The following is a 25,971-nucleotide window of genomic DNA, read 5'->3' on the forward strand; positions in this document are numbered from 1 at the left end:
CACTTCACAAGAAATTATAAAGATTGTTCCACCCTCTAGACAATAGACCATTCCTAGATACCGAGAGCCAACAGTTTCCTGTAATACACTCCAGAGACACACGCGCGTGCACACACTCGCCTGCTGCTTTACTAGCAAAACACAGCTTTCCAGCATGCTGTCAGGCCCCTGTTAAGATGATTTTTTTTTTTTTTTAAACGGGGATGAGGAATACCGTGGTGGCGCCAAGGAATTCCAGGGAGAGTAGTGGCCAGAGACAAGTGGTCTGGGCCTGACTGGGTATCCTTCTACACACAATGGTCACATTTCCTCACATGAATACCAAAGGCCTTTTTATGTCTACTGGCACAATGCTGACCCAGGGATTACATCTGATAACTCCTATTTTAGAAGTGTGATGTCAGTGTGGGATGTTGGGCTCTTAGGGTTTCCTATACTATAATGGAAAGTGGATACACCAATTGTGTTGTCACATTGTGGAGAGGGGTGGTCTCCCTTCGAGCTTCCTGATCAGGGTATTTTCAAAGCACTGTTTACAAACTTAACCCCCCTTCCCCACACCCCCACACACGCCCTCTTTTTGAGCCTAATGCAAGTATTTATACAAGAGGTCTGTGCTAATCCTAGCTCCTTCACAGTGGATCTGCTTAGAGGCGGCTGGGAGCCTAGATGTTTTTGTGAGAGTTTTATTTAGTGCCCTATTTGAGCAGATTTTAAATGGAGTATTTTCCAGCACGATGGTTAGGGCCAGATCAGTAGATTATTTCTCTTGCAGGTATCAAAACCTGTTATTTCAAGAGAATCGGCTCTGCATAGTGATTTGTGTCTGAACATTTCAGTTAATAACAGAAGTGGGGTGGTGTCTTTCTCTAGTCACAAGTGCCTTTGTGCGTTTTCCCCCCTTCCACACCTTCTATGAGAGAAACTCCCAGTCAGAATTCATCAAGCCAACGCATTGCTCCCCTTCCAGTTTTCCCTCAAAACTAACAGCTAGACAAACAGTGAGCTGTGATCACCCGGCTAAGAACTATGCACATCCCATTAGACTTGTTACCCTGCTACCTTCCCCCACCCCCAAGCTCACTCGTTTCTCTCATTCACTCATTATGGCTCTTAAAATGTAAGCTATTTGGGGGGGAGGGAATGCCATTGCTTATGTCAGAGGTTCTAAAACTGTGGTCCACAGACCACCAGTGGTCCGCGAGCTCCATTCAGGTGGTCCGCGGATAGTTCCCTCTAAAGTGCGCGCCTGGGCGGCCGCACACAACAGAATGAAGGGCCACCCAGCTAATTAGTGGAGCAGGCGTGGCTCCACTAATTAGGTGCCTGGACTCTGGAGAAGATGCACATCAGGTGAGGTGGTAGCCTTGGGGGGGGGGAATAGGGGGTAGGAGGCAGTGGGTGAAAAGAGGGGGTCGGGGGGAATTTGGGATGTGCAGGGCTGCAGCGGCCAGAGAAAGGCGACTTTCCCCAGCTCCAGGGCTGCGGCTGCCAGGGAGAGACGGCCCTCCTTCCTAGCCACAGCTCTGTGGCTGCTGTGGTGGGGGAGAGACACCCCCCCTCCTTCCCAGCTCCAACTCGGGGGCTGCCGTGGCAGGGGAGAGCGGGCACATCCATCACATTAGAAAGGTAAGACTAGTGATATTAAAATGAGTTGTGTGCTTTTATTTGTAAAACAAAAAAGTTTATTATTATGTTTTTTTTTTATATAGCACGTTTATCCAAAACTCTTTAAATAGTTAGCTAACAGTACAAACAACATTTGGAAAGATCATGAAGTGGTCCGCCAAGACCCTCAGCAATTTTCAAGTGGTCCGCGAAAAAAAAAGTTTGAGAACTTCTGGCTTATGTTGTACAGCACCTAATACAATGGGGTATCATCTGGTCGGCCGTAAGGTTCTACCACTGTAAAAGGAAAATCGTGATAGTGGCAGCAGCCGCATCATTTTGTGACCATTGGGGATAGAGGGCCCAGATAGTATGTGTGAAAAATCAGTATGGAGTGCGGGGCAATAGGTGCCTATATAAGACAAAGCCCCGAATATTGGGACTATAAAATCGGGACATCTGGTCACCCTAATTGGGGACCAAATTTTGCTCTTACACCTGAGAAATTTCATAGTAATTAGATCCCTGTGAGGGAAGATGGAAGAATTATTCCTAGGGGCTAGGTTTGCCAACCCTCCAGGATTGGCCTGGAGTCCCCCAGAATCGGCATTGGTTTCCCGGTGACTATTGAAAGCAACCCAGAAGATTTTAATAGGATATTTTAAGAAAATGACATTGTCATGTTGGGCGGGGGGAATCTCCCGGAATAGCTTCAGTCAGAATTGGCAACCCTACTAGGGGCTCTGATTTTATTTAGGGTTTAAATCCTCAAACTCATTTTTTCTCCCCAATGCCGAATCTAAATGTCAAAATTAGAGTTACATTGGGGGTGGGAGGGAGAAGTTCATGTGAAGCTGAGTGCCTTGATCCCTTGTCCGTTTGCTGCTGATAGCGCACTGCTAGAAATCAGGAAGACCGAGGCTCAGGTTTTCAATGCTGGCTGTTGACCAACTTGAAATGAAAGGCCCTCAACAAAGTCACTGAGTGAATACTCAGGGCAACCAGCAAAGCAGAAGAGCCGTTTGAGCTCCTGCCGCTGGAGCGCCCCTCTCAAGAACAGTGGCGTAAGTTGAGTTCCTGTCACCGCTCACAGTGCCCCCACTGTGTTCTGTGTCAAAAGTGTGGCCTACAAATTACATAGCTCCTGAAGAAAACAAAATGGCAGGATGGTCGTTGGTGCTGCAGTCCAGGGTGCATGCCAGTGCTGTTAGAAATGTGTTTTAATTTGTTTGAGTCCTTGGGGAAAAATCACCAGCTCTGATACAGAATTATTAGCTTTTGTCTAAGTGCCCAAACACTATCACTTCAAAACCTGAAAGTAAGACTTTTAACTAGAAAATAATGAAATTGTTCTTATTTCGCTCAGTTTTATTCGCTGGAGTTGACTTATTTTATTATGCTAGTACTTGGAGGAATCTACTGGGTTCTGGACCCTTCTGCTGTGACTGCTGTGCTAAAAAGCCAGTCCCTGCCCCAGAGATTTTAAATGTAAGGGTGGGTCTACATACAACTTGTGCACTGTCCCGTAATGTGGAGACATCTCAAAAACGTATGGTTGTGATTTTTGCAGACCCCAAAGGCCAGTCCTGGGGGCCTAGGAGGGGAAAGGAAATTTGAGTAAACCGATTGCTTTAGAGAAAGTGGGTGACAAGCAAGCAACAAGCTTTCAAACCTACCATTCAGTTTGTTTTCAAGGCTGCCTTTGCATAGAAAAATTCTGGCAGTTCCTCTTTAAAAACGAAATCTGAACTTTCTTTTGCATTTCCAGGTTGTCCCAATCATGGGAAGTTAGCAGATTATGCAGCGGCTGTCTCAGAGAAAACTTTTCCCTTAGGTGCATAAAGTAAATGTCATAATAAACATCCAATCATCCTATTTATGAATCTTTGTCATGTCAGACCCATCCTTGTTAAGATGTAGAAGCTAATCTGTCCTATTAAAGTCTGCTTGCCACTGCAGATGGTTGGAAGGAGTCTTTGTTCTAGGTACTAGATAATACTATAATAAAACAGAGAAAAGCAATGGTGCACTGCTGGGAGTTCTGAATGCCCATATGCAAAGCCACAAGTGTGAATTTCAACATGGTGCAATTTGTCATGGTCACTGTAAAAGTATTTTAAACTCCTGATGAATTTCTCACAGCTCATCTGAGCAAACCGGTGTGTGTGTGTGTGTGTGTGTGTGTGTATGTGATACAAATCATAATGTGTGATACCTAAGCACAGGTTCTGATGTACATCTGGGGTTTATTCGCTGATTTTTTTAATTGATCAATTTTTAAAAAAATCTCCAGACAAACCGGAGTACAGTCTAACAAATGCAAGGTTAGAATCCTTGCCCTATTATTGGTTTCTGTTTGCTACATGCAGAGATATGTAAAGGTAATGAAAGTACTATATTTATTATTTTTTCGTAATAGATTTTCAAACCACATTCTTGGTTGGGATTTTTAAAATTTTATTTTCAGCAAGGAGGAGCATGAAGAATAGAATTGAAAATACAAAATGACCGTGGTATGTTTGTTCATTCTTAGATATTTTTAAAAATATCTATTCTCCCCCCACCCTCTTTTTTTAAATTAAATGATTTTATGTAACTGCTTCCAGCTGTTCAGATTAGATCCGTGTTTGATGCATTCTGTCTAGCTCTAATTTATACTGTGTTAGCTCAGTCTGGGGTATCTAAGCACCAAGATCCAGTAATCCAAGAAAACACACAAAGACAAAGGCCACTAAGAAGCTCCTGCAACACACATGCCCCAGTGTGTTAGCTATGTTCATTCAGTTTCAGATTCAAGAATTCCACTAGATCAGAACGGGACAGTGTTATTAACAAGGAAGACTTGCATGATATGCTTCCTTTCCTGGGAAAGCATCCAAGTTGTGTTCTTGGATACTGTGATGAATGAGGCTCCAGGCCTTATAAAACTTCCATACATTCCTTAGGATATTTGATGAGAAGTTTAAATGGCGCTGGTCCAGAAGATGTAATCAGAGATACGTTTGCTTGCTTTTGATGATGAAGCAAAAAAGTTCATTCAAGAAGATTACTTGAGAGAATTGCTGATGGTAATTGGACTGGTTTACTGCTGAGTTAGTAGATGAGCTGAACAGAGAGGGTCATGAAGTGGCGAAGTGTAACTTCGATTATATTAGATTCATGCACCTCTGTAAGGATGGAGCAAGGACAGACTGCAGCTAATCAAACACCCACAGATCTATTTTATTTTGAGTCTCATTTCATTTCTTTGAGTGGTGATGTTGTGTTTTTTTTTTTTTTTTTTTTCTCGAGCCACCGATTGCATGCTTTTGAATTCCTCTCTGTTTTTACTGATTCCCAGTCTCTCTAGCACACTTCTGCCTGTGTAATTAGACTGTAAATGGAGGCGATTGTAAAGGGAAAACATTTGGGAATAATGAAGAGCAACTATAAAAGCCTAGGGAAAATGCTCATTGTTTCTGGTCACTGGAGGCTTACGTTTTTATACTAAATGCCATTTTCAAGTAAAGATGACTTATAAATCAAATATTCCTGGCAAAGATATTTTAATGATCATAACTTTCATATGGAGAATTGCATAATCTATAATACTTCAAAGTTAATTGCACTTTAATAACTAGTCGATTGATGAAAGAAATGGGTGTAGCCTCTGCACTCTGAGATTCTCTATGGCAAATAGTTATTACATCTGAACTGCCTTATAATATTTCACTGTGCTTAAAGGGGTGCATGTGCGGGCTTGTCTTTCCTGTAGAGTTAACTTGAGTTGTAACTCATGTTGCCCCAACTTGAGGTCCATCCACACACGCTAAACCCTTAACTCAAGCGTGGTAGTACTTTTACCTCGGGGGGGATATATGTGCTCAATTGTGCACAACTTGTCAGCTGCTAATAAAATCATTCTGTGCACCGAGCCATTTGCTTTCTGTAGCTCCAGTGTTCTACCGAGTGGCAGCTCTCTCTAGAGCAGGGGTTCTCAAACTGGGGGGTTGGGACCCTTCCGGGGGACACGAGGTTATTACATGAAGGGTCGCGAGCTGTCAGCCTCCATCCCAAACCCTGCTTTGCCTCTCACATTTATAATGGTGTTAAATATATAAAAAAGTGTTTTTAATTTATATGGGTGGGGGGAGGTCGCACTCAGAGACTTGCTATGTGAAAGGGGTCACCAGTACAAAAGTTTGAGAACCACTGCTCTAGAGCAGTGCTTAACTCAAGTTAACTCTGCAGTGAAGACATAGCCTGTGTGTCTGGTGGACCCCATCTTCTGCTGGTGTCAATCCGCTTTATTTCCACTGAAGATAACGGAGTTAAGCAGAGCACCAGTTGAGGATGTGGCCCAGGTAGTACTTGTAAACGAGAGGGGGAGTGGATCCAAAATATTTTTGCATATAAAAATAAGATAATAGAAGCAGTTCAGCCATTTAAAGATGTGGTTTTAAAAAAGCCAATTTAGAAAAGATTAGTAGCTTTTAATAGCCCTGATTGTACTCTACCCAGTCATGGCTCCACATACAGAAGTTCTCTTGCACTTTTTACTTCTTCAACAAAGATGGGTTCCATATTTCCATTAAACTCAGTGGCATCGTGGAAGAGTTGTTTATGCATTTTCACTCTATTTTTGTGTCCTAAAACAATAAAGGACTGAAAATACAGTGGTGCTTTTGGTACTGTGAAGAGGAAAGGAGGAATTTTTAACAGAAGTGCAATCCCAACAGATATGAATTCAGACCTCTGAAATATAGGGCAGATGTTTTATCCACTGGCCATTCAACTGTCTTTTTGGTTAACATACATGGGAAATTACTTATTACTTGATACACCAGAGGTAAACACTCTTTTTTAATATTACAGTACAAATGTATGGAGGCAGAAAGTATTTCCTAGAGTGTTTCCTACTTCATACCAACAGCTATAGATATGCAAAATTTTCTTAATTGATTATGAATTTATTTTGCTGTTTGGAGAGGATTGGGAGTAGGAATTTCCTATGCAGTTCTCCATAATTTAGGTAACAAATTAAAAATCGCTTTACTATATATTGTGTAGCTAGCAAACAGAGGTAAGAATTTAGAATACAGAATCACATTCAAATGACTTTCTCAGTGCCTTTTTCTAAGGCGTGTAATATTACTCACAAAATAAGTCGACAAAAACTCCAAAAATAGTTTGCAGTTCTTGGTCTTGTCAAGGTAATGCCATAGAGTTTGATCATTTATAAGTAGGTGGTGGTGATGTTTTCCCATCCTGTCTCCATGTCGTCATGTCACAGTCTGTCACAACTGCTCCACTGAAGTCAATAGGAGGTTTTTGCATTAATTACTGTGAATGCATGGTTGGACTCTAAATGAGGAAATACTCTTGATCCTTTGAAACATTTTGTCAGTAAACCTGAATGCGAGACAGATGTGTAGGATACAATTGTATATTTTACCTACTGGATTGGGGATTAGATGAAAATAATCTTGTCACTAATGGAAAAAATCATATTTTTGCAGAAGCTTGAAGCATTTTGCTGACTTATTTCCATTTTTTGTGTGTTGATTTCAATATTGAAGAAAATTTCTGCACACTGAATAGCTCTTTTGTTGCTGCAGTCACAAATTTGTCTGGAAAGATTATTAAATGTTGTCAATGTCAGACCAAAAAGCTTTGTTTGTCAGTAGAATGATAAACTTTCACCTTGCATTATATTGTAGAATATTTGCAAAACCTTCATTTGATGCCTGTTGCCTGTCAGATACCTATGATTGTAAAATTCTTCTCAAATTCTTTTCCAGTAGAAAGTGAAAGTGCTGGCTGTGTTTTATTACATACATCTAGAAAGGTAAGTAGCAGTTTTGTTCAACTGGTTAATAATCCTTTTTAACTCGCTCCTGTAAATCATAATATGTTAATAGAAAAAGTAAAGTTGATCATTTCTGGCCTAATCAGAAGACGTTTCAATGCCTTGTCTCTCACAATACCTTTATTTCTATTTACATCCAAAAAGCCATGTACTGTCCTCCTTTTCCAAACACAATTTATTTTGCCATCAAAATCTAATATCCTTATTATTGGGCCATATTACTTCATCGCTTGCTCTCATGAAACTGCCTGAAAGGTGCTCCAAGCTTGCACTCAGCAATACAGTCTCCTTAGCTTTCCTCAAACTTAAAAACAAAAGCACCCAATAGACATTGTAACTGTGTGATTCAGTTTCCTGTTTATCCCAGCTAATCAGATCTGCCTTCAGGAGGTTCAGCAGGAGTGAACTCCCTTGAAGCAGTGTAGCCAAAGAGGATTATTGTCGAATAATGTTTATTTTGCACTTAGTTCTGCGGCCATAACATGTTAGTGCTAACAGAGAAATGAAAAAATTCATATAAAAACCGCATTACTTCAAACAATTTAATAAATAGGTAAATCAACCAGAAAGCGTGTTGCAAAGGAAATGGAAACTTACCCAATGTCACTTACAATCTAGAATCTTTGCAATCCTGTGGGAACTGGAAACTGACAGAGAGACCGTTTAAATGCGTGGTGTTCCCTTTCTAAATCTTTTTGACTCATTCCCCAATTTCCCACCCGCCCACGAGCTCCAAAGTAAGACTTGCTAGTCCTTCAAAACCCAATAGATTACATAAATATAATTATTAAAACTATTATAATTTTGGGACAGATTTTGAAGCTTGGATTCTTTATGTGCAGAAATCTGTATTTAGATACTTAAGTGCCTGTTTTAGGTTCCTGAAACCATATCCATGCTTAGGCACTCTAATTTAGCATTTATATACCTAAAATGGGTATTTAGATGCCTAACTTCAGGCACACATGTTTGGAAATTGGTTTAAATAGTTTAAGATTTTCCCTCTCCACAAAAAAAAAACCCTAAAACATTTTGGGTGCTAAACAGAATAAAACAGTCTCTTAAAACCCAAATTCTAACCACAAAAGAGAGTTCATTTTTAGAAAGAAGAAACAAAAGGAAGACAGTAGTGAAGAGGTAACAGTTTGTCTGTTTGCTTTTTAAATTGAAAGATGTATCTCACCTATTTGTATACAGGTAGCACTAAAAGGATTTTAGGGCATAATTACTATTATTTATTCTTCAGTCTGTCATATCTGCTTTGACCAGGATTAGCTAAGGATTCTGTGGCCAATTCCCTTGACCCCAGAGGAGGAAGGGTTCAGAGGAGGACTGGTTCAGAGGCCTTGTGATGTTGTGCTCAGATGTGCCAGTGCAAGAGACATAGATGCACCCAGACCAGTGATTCTCAACCTGTTTATCACTGTGGGTTGCATATGCAACTCTCTATGGTTTGGGGGGGAGAGGGTGCATCCACACAATATATACACATCATGTATGGCCCTGAGGATGTCACATGGGCTGCAGCTGTGTGCTGATTGGGCCTGCAAGTTGAGAACCACTGACCTAGAGAGCATGGATGTATTTCTCCCCCCGTCCCCTTTTTTATTAAACTGGATTCTCACTTTTGTTTGGAATTTGCTCCTTTCTGGTGAATCCTTCACTGTGAATGCCAGAGTAGTTGGCACTCAAAGCATCTTGCAAGTCACGGGCCACCATGTTATTTGGGTTGCTCAGGGTAGGGGTAAGGAGTTGCTTTTCTGCCATTCTCCCACGCTAACCCTCATCTGCAGCCCCGAAGTCCCCAGATAGAACACGTTCAGAGCTGTCACCGTCTTGTTTTCAGGAAGACACTGCTGTACTTCAGGGCACCCTTCCCCAGCCAGCCATCTGCCATGCTGGCTGAATGTATGCCTCCTTCCCCACCAATCAGGAGCAGGCAGAGTTGACTTAATTAATTTTTTGACAGCAGTGATGGGAGTACCTCTTCCATACTCTACTCAAGTCTCCTTCTCTGCAGCTGGAGCTCCCCTTCTCTTAGTATTGCCCAAAGACGAGAGAACGCCCGATGGGGGCGACTGTATCGTTCAGAAGGCAGTGGATGGAGGGGTAGCAGTGCAATGGGAGAGGGGATTGGGAGACCAACAGAGGAACATGATATGTTGTGACCATTTTGACTGGGGGCATGTGGCGCCCCCGCTGCGACTCTTGGTGACTGAGCGATGCACGAGTAGAGTGTGTGGTGACTCTCAATAGAATTGGCGAGACCAGTTCATTTAAAGACTGGTCACTTTTCACTGAGGTAAATTCCAAAGCGTCATATCGGCTAGAATGCACAGGCAGATTCTGATCTCCCCTGTGACAAGGATGGCATCACAGATAGCTACAGTGGAGCAACATTTCCGTATGCTCTTGTAGGTGTTTTGCCATCAACTACTGTCAGGGAAAATCAGAATGCAGAAATCTCAGCAGGTATGTCAAGACATTTTTTTTCTTTTCCAATTTTTTTTCTATTTTTAAATCTCTCTCTGGTCCAAGTTGCAGAGCACTGATCACTGCAAGCTGTTGTGTGTCATTCAAATCTGCGAGTATATTGCAGTGATTTTTAAAGGAGAATTAAGTTCTTAATGCCTGCTTTCCAGTTGAACAAGTTACAGCTTTAGACTGGATACTTGTAATCTTGCTATTGAAGAGTTTTCAATTCAGCCAGTTCTCTGGAATGGACCAATGCCTTTTCTTTTTTTCTCTATTGAGACGTATTTTAGTATCCAGTCTTGGACAGTGGCTCATGGCAGATACATGAGAGGAGTACATAAATTCCTATAGTGCAGCTCTTCGTGTAGTCCTGTACGATCTACAGAGAGGAAATAGTTCTTGCCTCCAGCTGTTGATCAGCTTATGCCCTGTAAGCATGAGACTCAAAGAAGCCAAACATATTGTTTGATTCTATGATTGTTGGCAGGATTTGAACCTGCTTATGAGAGCCCCAATCAATTGAGTGAATTGCCTCAAGCAACCTCGACAATGGGAAAACTAGGAAATAATGCTCATGAGAATACATTTTTGGAACACATTTTTGAAACTTTCTTGCTGCATTTGTGAGCAGATGTAATCACCAAAGCAGCAGTAGCCCAACAGATAAAACTCCTTTTGGGCCTTGTTGATAACTCACATTTATTGTTGTTGGCCGTGGAGCCATGGATATCACTTGTGAAGGGGGAAAGCAATGTTAATTATGTTCTTGAATGAAAAGACTCTTTGTTTCCCTCTTACAATGAAGACCACTTTGGTTTGCCATGTTGCAATTACACTTTAGGAGTATAAAGAATTATTTTCTTCCTCTTATAACAACTGTATTGTTGTAAGGCTTTTTCAGTTTTCATTAGGACGATTCCAGCATAAAGCATCCCATTGTGACTTGCACGTTGTTTAAGACAAGATTAATGACCACTCCTTCACAAATATTTTGTGCTTAACAAGTGAATTTTCTCTTCATAGAGCAGATTTAGGGCTTGTCTACGCTACCCACTGGATCGGCAGGCAGCAATCGATCCAGCGGGGGTCAATTTATCGTGTCTGGTATAGACGCGATAAATCGACTGCTGAGCGCTCTCCCGTCGACTCGGGTACTCCACCAGAATGAGCAGCGCAAGCAGAGTCAATGGGAGAGGGTCAGCTGTTGACTTACCCCAGTGAAGACACCGCGGTAAGTAGATCTAAGCACATCGACTTCAGCTACGCTATTCACGTCACTGAAGTTGCGTATCTTAGATCGACCCCGCGTGGTAGTGTAGACAAGCCCCTCGTTTGAGCTAAGTCCCCAGCATTTCCAACTAAGGCCCTGGCTGCCTTGCGGGGTCTGTAGCAGCATAGCTATGGTACTGTAGCTATGTTGGCATAACCCTATAGTGCAGACCCAGCCTACACCAATGGAAGGGGTAGCGTTCTTCCGTCGACCTAGCTGGGGGATTAGTTCGGCTTGAGTGCCATAGTTCCATTAACCTAAAATGTAAGTAATTTTTGGTAGTTACCTAATACTGTCTTACGGTACTTCTCTGGCTCACAGGATGGTAGCTTCTGAGCACGTCACAATCTTTAGCATTTTTACCCTCACACCTTGTGAAACAGGACAGTGCTGTTATCCCCATTTTACAGATAGGCTTTCTGTGCCTCATTTCCCCAAGTGACTTGCTCATGGTCACTCAGGAAGTCTGGCAGAGCAGGGATTTGAACCCTGGTCTGCCAACTCCTAGGCTAGTGCTCTAATCACTAGACCCGTGGTTCTCAGCCTGGGGTACACCTACCCCTGGGGGTACGCAGAGGTCTTCCGGTGGGTACATCAACTCATCTACATATTTGCCTAGTTTACAACAGGCTACAGAAAAAGCATTAACTTGTCTATACTGCTTTATATACTATACACTGAAATATAGTTACAAAATTAATATTTCAATTGATTTATTTTATAACTATCTGGTAAAAATGAGAGAGTCAGCCATTTTTCAGTACTAGTGTGCTGTGACACTTTTTTTTTTGTATTTTTGTCTGATTTCTTAAGCCAGTGGTTTTTAAGTGAGGTGCAACTTGGGGGTACGCAAGACAAAAATCAGACTCCTGAAAGGGGTACAATAGTCTGGAAAAGTCGAGAGCCACTGACCTAGACCATCCTTCCTGTCCGGGGGGCTCTGCATTTTAATTTAATTTTAAATGAAGCTTCCTAAACATTTTAAAAAACTTATTTACTTTACATACAACAATAGTTTAGTTATATATTATAGACCTATAGAAAGAGACCTTCTAAAAACGTTAAAATGTATTACTGGCATGCAAAACCTTAAATTAGAATGAATAAACGAAGACTCGGCACACCACTTCTGAAAGATTGCTGACCCCTGGTCTAAATTATTCTATGTAAGAAACTGATTGATGCAAAGTAAAACCGTGTTCATGGCAATGGATGTGTTGCTTGTACTGACAACTTGATCATTAAAGTATCAGAGGGGTAGCTGTGTTAGTCTGAATCTGTAAAAAGCAACAGAGGGTCCCGTGGCACCTTTAAGACTAACAGAAGTATTGGGAGCATAAGCTTTCGTGGGTAAGAACCTCACTTCTTCAGATGCATCTTCAGAGGTTCTTACCCACGAAAGCTTATGCTCCCAATACTTCTGTTAGTCTTAAAGGTGCCACGGGACCCTCTGTTGCTTGATCATTAAAGTCATTAGTAAAATGTTAGTTACACTTGGATTAGGCTATAAATGGAAAAGGGAAAGAGGTTGCATTTGTCATGTATGAGACAAATGTGGACCCCAACAATAAAGATATAGGGTAACATTTTTGAAAGTGCTTAAGTCACGTTTTCAAAGGTGACTTAGGAGCCTATATCTGATCGATTTATGATCAGTTTTAGACTCCTATAGGCCTAACTCACTCTAGAAAATGGGACTTAGGAACCTTAACCATTCATTTAGCACTAGTATTTACAATTTTTATTTTTATATATGTCCTTTTGCCATAACTTTGCCTGAAGCACCTGTAGAATCGTAAATGTATTGCAGTAGCTATTTGATCTTTTAACAATACCCAAGCACCCGCAGTTTCCAGTGACATGAGCTGGAACTGCAGATCCTTAGTTCAATGATAACTGAATTATTTAACTAACAAAAAATAACCTATAGAGTTATCACAGTGCTGCTGCTCTTCTGTGGTCAAGCCTGGTTGTGTTCCCAGTCTCTCTCTCTCTGACTTTCTTGGCTGTGAGTGGGAGTCTACAGCACTCCCAGTGTCCCGCGGGATGTGTAGCACAAAATCTTCAGATTTGTGTCCGTGGTACAGCCCGAACGGACTGCATATTTGTGACTAACTATACAGACGGTCAGGGTACTCTAGTAGTTCATTGGTACATATAGCGTTCGTATGAAACGTCTAATGAGAGAACCTTTCCCTAATACAGTACCTGAAATTAAAGAATTTTGAGGAAGAAGTCAGAGCCCACCGTGACCTGGATGGGTTCCTGGCCAGAGCGATCATCATACTGGATGAGACCGCAACCTCCTTGGATGATGTCCTTCGAGAGATGCTGAAACACTTCGCTGAAGATTCTGACAACACAGAGCCAAGCTGCAACTTTGACAAAATAATGAGCACTTTATTCACCGATTCGGGAGCCCCCAGAGAAGGGAACGGTAACTACCTCTTCATTTATTGTAGCTGTGGACTTTCTATCTGAGCTGCATGTTTCGACTCTTATGAACAACATCTAAATTGCTTTGTACCATTTTCATTATTGCTTATGAGTCTGAGTATTTACTGCTCATTCCCCGTGACGACACGCTCATATGTTGTGTGTCATGCCATTGGTAATATTTACATCTGAGTCACTTACTAATGTGGTAGCTGAGTTATCCCATGTTGTGTCTGTCTGAATTGTTAAAAGATACATTTTATACTTAAACTGGAATATTGACTTTGTGTCTAGGTTAAGTCCTATTGGTTCAGTCTGAAGGGATGGATCATCATCAGCATTGAAGTGCTCTTTGTATTTCATTACCCTTTGGTTTGGAATATTACTCTTTCTGTAAGAGCTTGTTTGTTTGTTAGAGTCCCTTCGGGACTGGTACCGCTTGCTCTCAGAAACACTCAGCTCTGCCATGGGAATCTCTCTAAGGCTAGGTCTACACCGGGGGGGTCGACCTAAGATACGCAACTTCAGCTACGCGAATAGCGTAGCTGAAGTTGGCGTATCTTAGGTTGGTTTACCTGGCCGTGAGGACGGCGGCGAGTCGACCGCTGCCACTCCCCCGTCGACTCCGCTTCCGCCTCTCACCGCGGTGGAGTTCCAGAGTCGACGTCAGAGCGATCGGGGATCGATTTTATCGCGTCTACACTAGACGTGATAAATCAGTCCCCGGTAGATCGATCACTACCCGCCAATCCGGCAGGTAGTGTAGATGTACCCTAAGCCTAAAATCACCCAACTTGACACATGCTTGTGAATTCCTCTGTGGCTGTGCTGAAATCCTGCATGGTTGCAAATATCTAACCAGTTGAGGAGACCTAGACAGAACTTCCTTTGGAGCCATTTAACATTGTTTCTCAGTCAAATGAAAACAATGAGGAGTCCGGAACATATGTAGCTCTGCAGTTTCTCTTCATTTGCAAATTTAACACCATTAATTTGGGCTTGAATAGAGACTGGGAGTGGTTGGCTTATTACAAAAGTAATTTTCCCTCTCTTGGTATTGACACCTCCTTATCAGTTATTGGGAGTGGACCACATCCACCCTGATTGAATTGGCCCTGTGAACACTGGTTCTCCACTAGTAAGGTAACTCCCTTCTCTTCATGTGCCAGTATATTTATGCCTGTATCTAATTTTCACTGCATGCATCTAAAGAAGTGGGTTTTTTTTACCCATGAAAGCTTATGCTCAAATCGGTTAGTCTTTAAGGTGCCACCGGACTCCTCGTTGTTTTTGTGGATACAGACTAACACGGCTACCCCTCTGAGACTTGACAATCAAATGAAAGTGACAGGAGGCAGTTCCTCTTCTCCAGAAATTCAGTGAGATGCCGTAGGAGCAACACCAGCCGGCCTACAGCATAAGACACTGGAGCCAGTGATCAAATCATACTCAACCATGTGACAGTACATGGCACCAGCACCCGGCCCTCCAGTCCATTACCCATGCAACACTAGCTGAAGGAAGAGGCATTGATTGCAAGCATCCTTGTGCATTTTAGAAACTCTTCATTGAGAATAAAATATTTACGAGAATATACAAATGTGTGTTACTTAAAATACAGGGGTCTCACCTTTAATTGAATTAACAAATTTGACAAGACTCCTGAGTGAGTAGCACATATGTTCCTGCTTTGGTTATTCCGTGCTAAGCTTTCATTCATTCATATACGCATATATTTATAGCTATGTGCAGTACCGATTTTCTGCCTCTTTTCAATGGCAATTGAGCATAAAGTTATAAATTGTTCCACAGAACAAGCAATGGGAATAAAATAGTCCAACCAAAGGATAAGATTTCATCTTTTGATAATTGGATTCAGCCTAACCTTATTTTATTTTATTTTTTATAAGAGAGGCCTTATAGCCTGACTCTGTCAGCTTTGTAACGAAGAGAAGAACATTGCCACTCAAGACTGTAAAATGTCTTTTAAGGACAGTATTTGAAAACATCAGGCTGCGTGTTTCTATCTTTTAACCTTTTTTCCTGTGCATCAATCCAATCAGCAGATAAGTGAATCAAAGTGCAGTATTCATGCCAGTGCTTTGACAGTGTTTTCCATCAGAACTCTGCATGAGTCTGGTTTGATGAAGCTGCAGTTCTACAGAGTTACAATTTCTAAGTGTCTCTCTCTCTCTTTTTTTTTTTTTTTTTTTCCTCTAGTTCACCTCCTATCCGATACAATTCAGGGGGTCACAGCAACCGTCACAGGGGTTCAATATCAACAGTCCTGGCTCTGTATCATGTAAGTACATCAGACTATTGGGAACCCTTCCTGGGGTGCTCAGAACTAGAAACATTTTTTTTCTGTACAAAACAATATGTATTGCATAAATGAGAATTTATTCCCTTCTGCTCATGGGCACATAATAATAATACTTTGCACTACCTTCCATCCACGGGTCTTGAATTGCTTTTTCAAACATTAATGAATTAAACTTCTTAGCACTGATATGATGTGCTGTGAATGTTCCCCATTTTACAGATGGGGAAACGGAGACAGACAGTTTAAGTAATTAACGAAGGTTGCACAATACTTTTTACCTCTGTATGATATTAGATAAAATATTGCTGGAATACTGTGTCCAATTCTGGTATGCACACTTTTAAAGGATATTCAGAAATTGGATAGGTTCATGGTCTGGAAAAATTTGTTACAATGAGACACTTGAACAGCTCAATCTGTTTATCATATCTAAGAGATGATTAAGAGACAGTTTGATCATTGTCTACCCACTACCTACCCAGAGGGAAGAGATCCTACACCAAAGGGCTCTTTAATCTATCAGGCAAAGGTATACTGAGACCAGCGCCTGGAAGCTGAAGTGAGATGCACGTATTTAACAATGAGGGTAATTAAATATTGAAACAGACTATCCGGGGATATGGTAAACTCCATCATTTGGTATCTTTAATTTAGGACTCAGTGTTTCTGTGAAAGATATATATTTTAGTTCAGCCACAAGTTGTTGGGCTGGCTGAAATCACTGAGTGAAATTCTGTGGTCTGTGTTCTACAGGAAGTCAGACCTAGATGATGACACTGGTCCTTTCTGGCATTAAAAATCTATTAATCCAGAAGTCACTGACTGATCTGGGAAATGAGCTCCGATCTTCTGACTTCATCCTCTGCATTACCACGCGCTCATGTTTCTTTCAAACATAGGTTTAGAAAAGTTGTAATAATGTCATTGGAAATATTATGTGCGTATCAAGAGGAGAATATACATGTCCCTTATTAGTCTGATAGATTGCTGAAGAGTGACTGAGATGTCTTCTGTTTCAAACTGAAGTGGATATTGTGGTGGCATTGAGGATTTCCATTCCTCTCGTAATACTTGTCCTCATCTCTGGACCCTGCCACCACATCCATACTATGATGTTTGTTCTTGGCTCATAAATCTATCAGAGCTTTGGTTTGGTTGGGGTTTTTGCATGTTGTATAAGAGAGAGAGTGCTACAGAGAATGACTCTTCAGAGATAATTAAATATATTACATATTATACAGATTTCGGGTGTTAATTTGTTGTATGAAATTAAGAGCAAGTTACTTGTAGCATTGTATATGCACTGTTATTTACTGACCAGTCTACAAGTCGAACGTGTCTATGGAACCCCACATCTAGGCAGAGGGTATTTGATGCATAATTGTTTTACTCTAGTAAGTTGTTAAGTGCTACTGATTCAGTATGGTTGAAGCTGTATCTCAGCCAGGGTTAATCAGGCTATGTCCTGGGAACTCTGGAGGGGTGAAAGTTAATTGTGAGATTGTAATCTAATGCATGCTCAGCCTGTGTTACAACCTGTAGACTGGAATAGTGCTCATGGCCCCTACAATTCCCCCAGTACGAGTGTTTTGGATCACTAGGTCTACGTATGTGCCACGGTGACTGAACATGTTGAGAAGGCTAACGATATTTTTACTTACCTGTTGGGGAAAGGATTTACTGTCTTTAGGCAGAATGTTTCAAGGCTTACCTTAACCACATCTTAATGGAAGGGTTTTCTCCTTTGAGCCATCATTTGGTGATGCATTTCCTTGTTGCTGGTGACTTGGTAGGTTTTGGAGAACAGATAGTTTATCATCCATAGCGTATGCTGTGGGATTTTTATATATTTGGCCACTATGTTCGGATCTGTTGCAGAAGACGGCTCGGTAACCTGCTTGCCAACATCCCTTTCGGCGGAGGGTAGAGCCTGATATAAATTCATTAGTAATTAACACGATTGATTTAGTTTAGAATTCTCTCCCTAGTGGTGTGCACAGTTTGCAGGATGTCTGTCGAGAAATCATCACTTTTGGCACCTCGAAATTCTGGTAAACCCAAAGAAAGCTCTTCTCTTCTTTACCTAGTTTTGTTACATCACACACCCACTCCCTAGGTTGAAGCTGTCTTTATTTGCTGAGTTATCTGCAGAAACAGGCACCTGTATGCTGTGATCATGGGGACCATACAAGTACTTAGATGGTAAACTCTCCATTTGTACAGTGCCTAGTAGAATGAGGTCCTTGTCAATGACTAGGACTCCTATGCCCTATGGTAATACAAATGATAAATAATCATAATACTGTCAAGACAGTAAATTAGATTATAAACTCTTTTGGGAGAGAGACCTTGTTTTTTATGTCTATAAAATGTCATGTACACTACAGGACTGCATAAATAATATAGTTACTTTACTGCTATTGAGAGCTGCATAGAGAATGGTAGTATGTCCTTTAGAAAGGTCTGTTTTTCTGAATGTTTGCGGTTCATTTCCAAACAGAGCACGGTTTGCCGTACTTTTTCCGCGTTTCACGTCTGAGGGTTGATATAGAGGCATCGGTGGTTTTAATGTGTTTGATCTATAAAGTGTTCATATGGTATTGATTTCAATAAGGAAGCTGGAAGAGCTATTCCTTTCCCCCTCCCCACCTCAATAGAAGTCCCATCAATATGTGTGGAACAGTATCTGATATCCAAAGTAGGGATGATAAACATAAACAAACTAGGGAAATACAACCTAGAGGGAGCTACTATAAGGTGGGTGCATAACTTATGGCAAAACCATTCCCAGAGAGTAGTTATCAGTGGTTCACAGTCAACCAGTTCTGGGTTTGGTTCTGTTCAATATCTTCATCAATGAGCTAGATAAATCGATGATTTAGCAGGGGTCACGAGCAGGCTTCAGGGGGTCCACCAAGCAGGACCAGTGTTAGACTTGCTGGGGCCCAGGGCCGAAAGCCAAAGTCCCACTGCATGGGGCTGAAGCCCAGGGCCCTGAGCCCCGCCACCTGGGGCTGAAGCAGAAGCCTGAGCAACTTAGCTTCACGGTGACCCCTGTGCCATGGGGCCTTGGGCAATGGCCCTGCTTGCTACCCCTTAACGCCGGCCCGGGCTTTTATATGCAGAAAACCTGTTATTGTGGCACAGGTGGGCCATGGAATTTTTATAGCCTGTTTGTGGGGCCTAAGAAAGAAAAAGGTTGAGAAGCCCTGGCATAGGGAGTACACGTATAAAGTTTGTGGATGCTACCAATCTGGGAGGGGTTGCTTTGGAGGATAGGGTTATCATTCAAAATGATCTGGACAAACTGAAGAAAATAGGATGCAATTCAATAAGGACAAATGCAAAGTACCGTAAAAGCTGAAAGTCCAGTTTATAGTGCAGTTGGTGCAGGGCCGTCAGGGGGCTGAGGCGTAGGAGGGGCTATGGGGCGCGCTCTGGGAGGGAGTTTGGGTCCAGGAGGGGGCTTGGGGCAGGGGGTTGGGGCGCAGGAGCGGCTTGAGGTGCCAGATGGCAGGGAGTTCTCACCTCCAGCAGCTCCTTGTAAGCACCTCCCGATCCCTGCTGGTGGAGGCGCGGCCAGGCGGCTCTGCAGGCACTCTGCCTCTGTCCCCCATCCCAGAGCGCTGACTCCATGGCTCCCAGCTCATTGGCCAGGAACCGCGGCCAATGGAAGCTGCAGGGGGCGGCGCTTGCAGACCAAGGCAGCACGACACAGGAAGTAATTTTTCTACTCTACTACACGCTTATTAGACCTCCGCTGGAGTATTGCGTCTAGTTCTGGGCACCACGTTTCAGGAAAGATGTGGACAGATTGGAGAAAGTCCAGAGAAGAGCAACGAAAATGATAAAGGTCTAGAAAACATGACCTATGAGGGAAGATTGAAAATAATGGGTTTGTTTAGTCTGGGGACATGCTAACAGTTTTCAAGTACAGGTTGTTACAAGAAAGAGGGAGAAAAATTGTTCTCTCTAACCTCTGAGGATAGGAAAAGAAGCAATGGCCGTAAGTTGCATCAAGGGCAGTTTAGGTTGGACATTAGGAAAAACTTTCTATCAGGGTGGTTAAGGAGTGGCATAATTTGCTTAGGGAGGTTGTGGAATCTCTGTATAACCTGCTCTTAAAAATCTCCAATGATGAACACCTGTCAGGGATGGTCTAGATAATACTTGTCCCTTTCATTGAGGCAGGACTTAGACTAGATGATGACCTCTTGAGGTCCCTTCTAGTCCTATGATTCAATCTTCCAATCTACTAGCAGTTTTTAGGTGGCCTGCCTGCTATTTGGTGAAGTCGGGGAGTGCTTGCACCCAGTTTCGTGCTATCTGTAGGCCTTGCTGGAGCCCTAGGCATAATTGACAGTGTGAACCAAAGGCTGTGAATCAGAGTAGGCCTGGCCTTGGCAAAATAATCCACTAGGTATTGGCTACCCATGTAAGCACATTCCTGACCTGAGAGGATGGTACAGGAACACCTACCCAGCGTTCTCAGGTAACTATGTAAGCACATTCTTAAGAGATGGTGCAGGAACGCACTGACCCCTCGTAAGGTAAGAATGGGATGATAGGACAATGGATAAGGATGTTTTGCTTGAACTAACAGGCACATGGATAAGGGTGGTAACTATCAACAGCTGGAGTGTCATACGGAACTTGTTTGTATCAATGTATAGAAGAAGTCATAGGAGGGGCATCTTTGTTCCGCCTAGGGAACAAGCTCCTGGTGTACTGACTCAGCAGGTACTTTGTCAAGGGCATACATGTGTTAGTGTACCTGTAGCTCCTATGAGGCGCTAGTACTGTGCTTTGTCGACAATAAACCTGGCCAAATGCCTTCACCACCGAACCAAGCATGTGTTTTTTTTCCTATGAATAACGCCAAGGTCTGCTGAATTAACGTGCTGCGCTGTCTGCTAGTATCGCTGATGTCGGAGCTCCAAGAGCAGCACGCTGCCAGCAGTAACAACACTGCAGCATCAGCAACAACATTCCACTGCACTCACAACACTATCCTGTTGAAGATTGTGTTGAATTCTATTCCCCTTCTGTAAACGAGTGTCCGAAGATGAGTAAGCTTGCAAAGAGTGTCAGGAATAAGTACTCTAAAGCGGGGCAGGAATCATGGTAGGAGGCTTATTTGCGAATGAGTTGGGAAGGATAATAGAATCAATGAAGAATCAATTATTCTACTGGGAGACTTCACCACAGAAGGTTTTCTGTGCTGAAAATTTTGTCCTGTGGATTTTAGTTTCCATTCTGTTCTAGGACTGTATCTACCTAAAGCTGCTGTGCGTGACCCAAACAGGTATTAAATACTTAGACCAAAGTTGTTGAATTTTTTTAATTGACCGAGTCTTCAGAGGGACTGTCTTCTTGAACATTTCAAACATTTTAATTCAACCATATTTTGTGTATGTGAAAGAACAATCTGTTTAATATGTTCCTTTAGTGGCAATAGTCTCTCTTTTCCCATCCTGGCATCAATTAGCTAGCTGAAGGTGTATTGTTGAAGGCTTTCAAAAACAAATTCACTCCCAGTCTGTGGACAATCATGGAAAATTTCAGCCCAAGAAACCAACTTGTCAGAAAGCTGTGAGCAACTGAAAACTGAGCTTTATAGTGAAAGGATACAGTCCCGACATAAGCAGCAGGTATCATCAAGCATCCGCCACAGTCACTTATGACATGCCTATTTGGACATGTTGATAGAGCAAGTCACTTCATAACAAAGCACTGATCAAAGGCGAAATTGTGGTACAAATGTTCTGATTAATTAAATACATACGGTTTTATGACATAAATTCATGCTTTCTCTTGTACAGAAGGCAACCCTAAGAGTTGAATAATCATGTCTGTGAGTAATACTTATTTCCGTGGCAATCATGATTTGAAAAAATAAGCTTATAACCCAAAGGTTTATAGTGCTATTATCCACAGTTTTCCTTATTTCCTTCTCCCTTTGTGACTCTAATTAAAAGAGAGGGAGGAAGGTTATGAGGGAAAGAAGTGGATGAGTTGTGCACTATAATTATATCTATTATTTTACTCTATTTTTGCTGTAGCTAGTGTAGAAAAGCTTTTAATAGAGCTATATTTTTAGAGCATATGCCTTGCCTGAAGAAAAATTACAACTCACTTAACTTGAGTGGAAGATTTGTCCGGGAGAATAATCTGTTTTTCCTGTAATATTAATTGGAAAATAACCTAAAATAAATCTTTTGCCATTGTTCTTCTGCAGCGTGTCGTTCCTCACCCTGACCCTCAGCTATCCTTTAAACTGACACTGCTGTCTTTCTTTTTTCCAAAACTGTATTTATTTCTCATTTCTATTGCTGGAGTGAGAGTAAGACTGAATGAGGCAGGCATTGTGCATAATGATACAAGTTTATGTTAATTGTTTAAAACATCTAAAGCAAATGAAAGGATGGTGATTGGAATAAGAATTTAAAAGCTTAACTAAGGAAAACATTCAAGATCTAATGTAAATCCCCCAAAATAAGAAAAGTGAAGTTTAACTGAACCCTTTTCTTGCTGTGCTTAGGTACAAAATGTTGCAGTTGAAAAATATTTGTAGATAACCTTTTTAATTCATATCTGCAAAAACTGACTGCACAAAATATTCTCGCAAGAGAGGATACTTGGTCTACTTCGGCTGTGTTTGTTCTGGACTCTGGGGGGGGGTATGTCTTCTCTCTGCCTCTCCTCATCTCCGAATTCCTCTAATTCGAAGAGTGACGAAAATCAAACAAGCTAAAGCCAAAGTTATTCTGATTACCCAGACCTGATCAAAAGAACAGTAGTTCTCAGATCTACTGCAACTATCTGTCTCTCCCCACAATTCCAGATCTATTGACCCAGCAGGTATGTCGGAGTTGCCATCTGAACCCAGACTCTCTCCACTTGACAGCATGGGCCATAGGACTTTGAGAGATCTTGAACTGTCCTGTTCAGACAAGGTACAGGAGATTCTATTGAACTCTAGGAAGTATTCAACTTGCCTGTGTTACGATCATAAGTGGAAAAGGTTCTCTTTGTGAGTAATCAACAATAACATGAAACCCAGCTTCAGCTCCTGTTCAGTCCATACCAGAGTACAAATGTAATTTGAAACCTCCATATTGTTAGTAAAAGTACATCTCGCAGCCTTCTCTTGTTCTTTGCTGCTTAGTCCAGCGAAAGACTGTTCAGCCACAGTCTGAAAAAAGATTTTTGAAGGGGTTAATGAACATCTACTCTCCGGTTAGAGAGCCCACGTCTACGTGGGATCTTGGTCTCGTACTCATTCAGCTCATGAACGTTCCTTCGAACTCATGAAAGAATGTTCCCTGCTTCATTTGTCTATTAAAACAGCCTTTATTGCAGCCGCAGAAGGGGAGAGAGCTTCAGGATCTCATGGTGAGACCCCCTTTTACAGTTGTTCGCAGAGATAAAGTTATCCTTTGTTTGCATCCAAAATTTCTCCCCAGACTGTTAACAGAATTACAGCCTAACCAAACTTGCCAGTAGCTTTTCCATAGACCTCACTCTCGCTCACAGAGAAAGCTAATCTACCTACCCTGGGTGCTAATAGAGCTGTAGATTTCTATTTGAATGGGCCTATGAAATACAGGAGATGCCCTGTGTGACACAACACAGCCGCATTCGTTTGAGTACTAGTTTTAATGTGGGTGCGGCCTCTCGGATGCACCAAGTTCATAGGCAGCTCTGGACTGGCTCTTTGCCCCATGTGACACTTAGGGTACGTCTACACTACCCGCCAGATCGGCAGGTAGTGATTGATCTATCGGGGATCGATTTATCGTGTCTAGTGTAGACACGATAAAATCAATCCCCGATCGCTCTGCCGTCGACTCCGGAACTCCACCGCGGTGAGAGGCGGAAGCGGAGTCGACGGGGGAGCAGCAGCGGTCGACTCGCCGCCGTCCTCATGGCCAGGTAAATTGACCTAAGATACGCCAACGTTGCGTATCTTAAGTCGACCCCCACTCCCTCCAGTGAGACCTAGCCAGAGGCTCACTGGTGGTTCACTATGCTGTGACAGCAACTCTTGTCAAGCCTGACACACTCACTACACCTTACACCCTGTTGTCATAATCTGTACCTAAAAGGTGTCTCACGAAATATCATGTGCAAACTGGTAACACGCTGGTCAGGAATATTATTGCATGATATATGAGTGGATGTTGTATGGAGAATTCTAAGTATGTGCTGGAAATACGTTCTTAAAAGGTGTTTTGTAGACAGGGCTTAAGTCACCTCATCCTAGACAAAGGAATGGTTCTGTCTGCTTGAATGGGTCTCCAGTGTAAACTGAGCAAAGGGAGATAATGAAGGTACCTTTACATAAAAGGTAAACAAAACCATCAAACTAATGAGTGGAGGAGATCACCACAAACTGTCACGAGAGCGGGAGGAGACTGCAAAAATTAACCTGGCTCCAAGCAAGCTGAGCCCCCAGGAGGGCTTCCTGACTTTGAAAACAAAGATAAAACTTCAAGGATATGAGAAGAGAGGAAAAGCCATTTTTGGCATTCCTCACTTGAGGAGTCAGAGAAACGAAGTACTTTGAGCTCTGTATGTTGGGTCCTGGCTAAAGGACAGGCCAGCCAGGCTGGAAGAACGACCGTGGTGAGAAAAACTTCTTTGAACAAAAGACTCTGGTTTGTTGTGTTTTAGCTTTAGAAGCATTATTTTTACTTCTGCTTGTTTGTGACCGTTTCTGTCCTTATTCCTATACTTGATATCACTTAAATTATGTCCTTTTGCTAATAAACTTTTTACGTTGATCATAAACCAACTCAGGGCTTTGATTGAAGTGGGGGGTTTGTCAACCCCCCCTGAAGTGAATTAGCTGCTTATTACCATCTCTTTAAAGGAGCAGCGAACTTGATACGGTTTTGTGGGTGCTACAGTAAGAAGGGCAAAGAAGGGTGGTTTGGGGGGAGAACTGGGGGCTGGAAGGGTTGTTGAGGTCCCCCTGTAAAGAGTAACTGGGCGGTGGAAGCCAGGGGGAGATCAGTGTGTTTGATACCAACAGCCAGCTTCTATGAGACCTGAATCAAAGCTGCACAGCAAACAGGCACTTAGGGTAACAGAGCAAGGGGGAGGGATAGCTCGGTGGTTTGAGCATTGGCCTGCTAAACCCAGGGTTGTGAGTTCAATCCTTGAGGGGGCCACTTAGGGATCTGGAGCAAAATCAGTACTTGGTCCTGCTAGTGAAGGCAGGGGGCTGGACTCGATGACCTGTCAGGGTCCCTTCCAGTTCTAGGAGATAGGATATCTCCACATATTATTATTATTATAAGTAGTGATTAAACCCCTTACTGGTCTAGGTTGAACCCCAAAGCATGTCACCAGTATCCATGCATCTCTGGAACAGTTTAAAAGAACTCTGTACCTATTGCACTCTGTCTGGCAATCTGAAAGGGTGTGTGCCAATTTGAACGTCAAAGTGAACAGGAAGGCAAGATACTTTACAGACAGAGCAGCTCAACAGTCCCTGAAGTACATTTCTTTTCCAGTTCAGATGACTTAGGATGCTGTTCTTCAGGGCAGGAGCTCTACCAGAGGTCAGTGAGCTAAACTATACACTGCCTCAGTCAAGGGTGGAATAAGTCTTGCTAATTCGCTCACTAGCCTATTTGTTGGAAGCTGGGAATGGGCGACAATCACTTGATGATGACCTGTTCTGTTCATTCCCTCTGGGACACCTGGCATTAGCTACTGTCGGAAGACCGGATACTGGGCTACATGGACCTTCGGTCTAACCCAGTAGGGCCATTCTTACATTCACTGAGTTTACTACATACAGAAATCCACTGCACTGTTTCTCTGCCACTTCGTGCTTGTTTGAAATAGGCAACGGCTTGTGTTGCCTTCTAGTTTTTGTTAGAACAGAAGTCTTCAGTCAGTCTTACCAGGTGGTGTGTCTGAGAATTCCTGGATAGAGTGGCCTGTTAGATACTAGACACAGAAACCAGAGTAAATAAGAGATTTTGTCAAAATCCGGTT

General features: G+C 42.3%; 1 protein-coding gene across 4 annotated transcripts in view; it reads left to right on the top strand.

The window, feature by feature from the left end:
* SLC4A11 (solute carrier family 4 member 11) overlaps positions 1-25,971 on the top strand; it is a 172,388-nt gene that overhangs the window by 69,486 nt on the left and 76,931 nt on the right. For 3 of the 4 annotated variants that reach the window (XM_054028839.1, XM_054028837.1, XM_054028840.1), the window contains exons 4-6: positions 7,389-7,435; positions 13,407-13,638; positions 15,858-15,939. In XM_054028839.1, the coding sequence (XP_053884814.1) occupies positions 7,389-7,435; positions 13,407-13,638; positions 15,858-15,939 (361 nt within the window). The remainder of the gene's footprint in view (positions 1-7,388; positions 7,436-13,406; positions 13,639-15,857; positions 15,940-25,971) is intronic. The other variant, XM_054028838.1, reaches the window with a different exon arrangement.

The sequence above is a fragment of the Malaclemys terrapin genome, chromosome 5 (assembly GCF_027887155.1).
Source record: "Malaclemys terrapin pileata isolate rMalTer1 chromosome 5, rMalTer1.hap1, whole genome shotgun sequence".
Lineage (NCBI taxonomy): Eukaryota > Metazoa > Chordata > Testudines > Emydidae > Malaclemys > Malaclemys terrapin.